Genomic DNA, 5,193 nt, shown 5'->3' on the forward strand with positions numbered 1-5,193 from the left:
TAGCCAAGCAGGTGGTGTAATCTAGCGATTCAACATTCATAATCATAACCACTGTACAGACGACTTACCTACCTGTCCATATACTCTTTCAAATGCTAACTCAGTTATCATTATTAAAATATAGCTCCAACATTTTCATAATCACTCTGTACAGTCTATAAATACATATTTATATACCTGTCCATAATATACAGTACTATTTCCTAACCCAGGAAAACTGACCCAGTTATGATTGTATCTATTATCGTTCTAAAGAAACCCTGTTAACCTGGCCGTGTTAAAACTGAACGAGCAAGGCCTGTTGGACAAACTGAAAAACAAATGGTGGTACGACAAGGGCGAGTGTGGCAGCGGGGGCGGGGACTCCAAGGTCAGAACCCTGTTTCAACCAACCACGCTGATCCACCAGGGGGGTAACCGGCCAATCACAAAGCTGCTCAGACACTCTGGATGGCAACACTTCCTGACAACTCTGTATGGTGGGTGAAGGGTGGGGGAGGGATTAAAACACAAGAGAGACACATGATATTTTATCTCTTCCTAGCCATGGATAGGTCTATAGCCCCGACTTCAACACAAAGGGTAACAAGTGCTTCAACTCTGTGTGTAGGGGCCAACTTAAAACTACAGAGTGACATCATGCTCTCTCTCTAGCCAAGATAACCTACTCTAGTCCTTCTGGGAGGAGGGTGTCTGGATTTGGCACAGTTTGTATTTTGCCCTGTTCTCATGACTAAGGAAGGATAGCATGCATTCATGCGTAGGATCCTTATCAAGCTGATACACTGAAGACTTCAAACACACAAAGAACAGAATTGGGGTTTGTTGTATCTCTGTGCCCAAGCACCTCCTACTAACTAGACACTCCTACAGCTTTTAAAGGGGAATAGACTCCAGAATCAGAATCTTTTCTGACGTGTTGTGTTCCGTAACAGAGGGTTCACAGCTGGTGTGCCGGTTACCCAAAGTGATACAGTAATACACATCTACTACAGTACAGTAGGGAGAGATGGAGTATTAACACATATCACTTTGACTCTGATGTACATGTATGTTCCTAATGATCTTCCTGTTTACTTTATGTATTTGCCTGTGAGTGAACGTGTGTGTGAGGTTTCCAACTTCTAACCAGTGACACAGCTAAATTGCAGTAAACCTTGATGCGTAGATGTGTTATATGATTGGACATGTTCTGAATGACTGACATAAGATAACATATGTTATGCTATGTTATTTATGTTATGGCCCTGCCCTGTCCTGGGTGTGGCGTACATGCAGGATCCCGGTAAACCTAGCCGTGTTGAAGCTCAATGAGCAGGCCGTCTTAGACAAACTAAAGAACAAATGGTGGTACGATAAAGGAGAGTGTGGCAGCAACGACTCCGGACGCAAGGTCAGTCACACACTATAACTCAGTCCTTATACCCCCAAACACACCCGCGTAAAACCCCTGATCCTAGACCAGTCCTTATACACCAAACACTCCTCACATCCKCCTCAAAACTCCTGATCCTAGACCAGTCCTTAAACCCCAAACACTCCTCACATCCTCCTCAGAATCCCTGATCCTAGACTGTCCTTAAACCCCAAACACTCCTCACATCCTTGTCAAAACCCCTGATCCTAGACTGTCCTTTTACACCAAACACTCCTCACATCCTCCTCAGAATCCCTGATCCTAGACCAGTCTGAAACTACAGAAGCCCTGTAAAGTCTGTTCCCAGACCAGCCCTGATATCTCAAACTATCGCTCTCTCTCTCTCAGTTCACTACTTAGACATGCCACTGGTTCTCATTAGTATAGTGACTGAGATTGGTGGACTCAAAATCCATTTCTCTCTCTCTCTCTCTCTGGGAGCCAATCACTGTTCTCTCTCTCTCTGGGAGCCAATCACTGTTCTCTCTCTCTCCCCACACTGATGTTCTCTCCATAATGAGGCCAAGGAGGGAATTAACTACTAACCTTGATGGTTGAGGTGAAACAGTGGGGTTTACGGTCGTTAAATCAAATGACGGTGTAAATATGCTAGAGGTCATATGTTGTGATACCCAAGAACATATGCTGCCTGCTCCTTGTTGCAGAACATCAGCCACATACAGTGCCTTGCAAAAGTATTCACCCCCCTTGGCGTTTGTCCTATTTTGTTGCATTTTCAACCTGTAATTTAAATGGATTTTTATTTGGATTTCATGTAATGGACATACACAAAATAGTCCAAATTGGTGAAGTGAAATGAAAAAAAWATATATATAAATTCTAAAAAAGAAAATGAAAGGAAAAGTGGTGTGTGCATATGTATTCACCCCCTTTGCTATGAAGCCCCTAAATAAGATCTGGTGCAACCAATTACCTTCAGAAGTCACATAATTAGTTAAATAAAGTCCACCTGTGTGCAATCTAAGTGTCACATGATTTGTCACATGATCTCAGTATATATACACCTGTTCTGAAAGGCCCCAGAGTCTGCAACGCCACTAAGCAAGGGGAACCACCATGCAAGCGGCACTATAAAGACCAAGGAGATCTCCAAACAGGTCAGGGACAAAGTTGTGGAGAAGTACAGATCAGGGTTAGGTGATTWAAAAAAATCCACAACTTTGAAAATCCTACGGAGCACCATTAAATCCATTATTAAAAAATGGAAAAAATATGGCACCACAACAAACCTGCCAAGAGAGGGCTGCCCACCAAAACTCACAGACCAGGCAAGGAGGGCATTAATCAGAGAGGCAACAAAGAGACCAATGATAACCCTGAAGGAGCTGCAAAGCTCCACAGCGGAGATTGGAGTATCTGTCCATAGGACCACTTTAAGCCGTACACTCCACAGAGCTGGGCTTTACGGAAGAGTGGGCAGAAAGAAATAAGCAAACATATTTGGTGTTCGCCAAAAGGCATTTGGGATACTTCCCAAACATATGGAAGAAGGTACTCTGGTCAGATGAGACTAAAATTTAGGTTTTTGGCCATCAAGGAAAACGCTATGTCTGACGCAAACCCAACACCTCTCATCACCCCGAGAACACCATCCCCACAGTGAAGCATGGTGGTGGAAGCATCATGCTGTGGGGATGTTTTTCATCAGCAGGGACTGGGAAACTGGTCAGAATTGAAGGAATGATGGATGACGCTAAATACAGAGAAATTCTTGAGGGAAACCTGTTTCAGTCTTCCGGAGATTTGAGACCAGGTCAGATGTTCACCTTCCAGCAGGACAATAACCCTAAGCATACTGCTAAAGCAACATTCGAGTGGTTTAAGGGGAAACATTTAAATGTCTTGGAATGGCCTAGTCAAAGCCCAGACCTCAATCCAATTGAGAATCTGTGGTATGACTTAAAGATTGCTGTACATCAGCGGAACACATCCAACTTGAAGGAGCTGGAGCAGATTTGCCTTGAAGATTGGGCAAAAATCCCTGTGGCTAGATGTGCCAAGTTTACCCCAAGAGACTTGCAGCTGTAATTGCTGCAAAAGGTGACTCCACAAAGTATTGACTCTGGGGGGGTGAAGAGTTATGCACGCTCAAGTTWGATTTTTTTTGGTCTTATTTCTTGTTAGTTTCACAATAAAAAATATTTTGCATCTTCAAAGTTGTAKGTATGTTGTGTAAATCAAATGATACAACCCCCCAAAAAATCCATTTGAATTCCAGGTTGTAAGGCAACAAAATAGGAAAAATGCCAAGGGGGGTGAATACCTTCGCACGCCACTGTACGCAGTACCTCTAAGCAATACAAGCAGGCATGTGTGTTCTTTGAAGAGAGCATAACATTCACTTTTTATTTCCCTCGACTCATCTGTGAGGTTGTTTTGCAGTGATGTAAAGCTAATGTATGATGGTGATCGTGTTGATATAGCCAAGGTAATACAGGAGGGAAATAACAGGCATCCCTCATGTAAGAGAGGCAGTGCTACATCATACATCATCGTACATCATTGTAAAGTGCACTCTGCTGATTTAGTCAATATAAACCCAAGGAAATAGAAACATACAGAGAAATATCACATAGCTGTTGTCAACAGTGGTCTCTGAAAGCAGACAGGCAGAGATCACATAGCTGTTGTCAACAGAGTGGTCTCTGAAAGCAGACAGGCAGAGAAGAAAACAAAGAACAGAGCCCCAAGGACCTAGAATCTACATAAACCACGATGGGACTGAGTTTTGTTTGAAATGGCAAGCTAATTATTTATACAGTGCACTTAGGATGCCATTGTGGGTGCAGCCTGCATGTCAGTGTGGAGAGAGAGAGAGAGAGAGAGAGAGAGAGAGAGTGTGGGATTTTGATTTGACAGACGGACCCTGTGAAAGGCTCAGACCACTTTTAACCCCTGACACCTGTCTCCTAACATGACCCGGCCCTGAAACACCCCAAAACGTCCTCTCCACACCAGCCTGCCTGGTCTGGCTCTATCCTCTCCAGTGTGAGAGGTACACCCCACCCCAAAAAACATATGAAAGCTACAGATACTATTCAGCCTTGCAACCCCTGAGCCTCGTGAGCCTGCCAGATCCTGCAAGCAGACATAATTGATTAAGCTTGCGAGACTAGCAACCCCATACACCCAACATAACCCTAAACCCTAAATCAGGGAGTTTGATAATGATCCGATTGTCTTGACCTGCATGGTTTCTCACCGCTGAGAATGAAGCAATGACCTCAACCCTCCTCAACCCACAACCCCAGAATGATAACCAGAGTTTATCTGTTAGAAATAGAGAATAAATATACTTTAATGTTCTAGATGGATATATACTGTAGACCAACATGATAACGGGCCATCCCACAATATGTGGGTTAAAGTGAATTTAGACTCTCCGCCTGTTAAATTAATGCTGCATGAATGCATGGATCTTATGAGGATTTGACTCWAGTTTTATTGTATTGAAAAACACACTTGATCCAAAATGAAGAAAGGAAAATGTATATAAAGTTAGACTAGCTATTCAAGTACTAGGTGTGTGTCTGAGTGCAGAGTGAGTGGTCTATTTACTATGTCAAGTTAGTTTCAAAAAAGAGTTAGTTTAAGTATTTTAAATAGCTTCTTAATGAAGCCAGTGTGTAATATCAGTAGTATGAAGTTGCATGTGTTATTCAGTGAGTATTATGTTGTCTACCTGTATTTTGTTTGGGTTAGTTAACTAAGCAGGGCAGAACTGTTATGTGTTTTCTGGGAGTCCTGACACGTGT

At 42.9% G+C, this 5,193-nt stretch overlaps 1 protein-coding gene across 2 annotated transcripts in view; it reads left to right on the forward strand.

Annotated features, from left to right (window-relative positions):
* Nucleotides 1-378: 378 nt before the first annotated feature.
* LOC111965974 (glutamate receptor 1-like) overlaps nucleotides 379-5,193 on the forward strand; it is a 7,887-nt gene continuing 3,072 nt past the window's right edge. For both annotated transcript variants that reach the window (XM_023990413.2, XM_023990412.2), the window contains exon 1: nucleotides 379-1,393. In XM_023990413.2, coding sequence (XP_023846181.1) covers nucleotides 1,223-1,393 — 171 coding nt within the window. In that variant the 5' untranslated portion in view covers nucleotides 379-1,222. The remainder of the gene's footprint in view (nucleotides 1,394-5,193) is intronic.

The sequence above is a fragment of the Salvelinus sp. IW2-2015 genome, linkage group LG6.2 (genome assembly GCF_002910315.2).
Source record: "Salvelinus sp. IW2-2015 linkage group LG6.2, ASM291031v2, whole genome shotgun sequence".
Lineage (NCBI taxonomy): Eukaryota > Metazoa > Chordata > Actinopteri > Salmoniformes > Salmonidae > Salvelinus > Salvelinus sp. IW2-2015.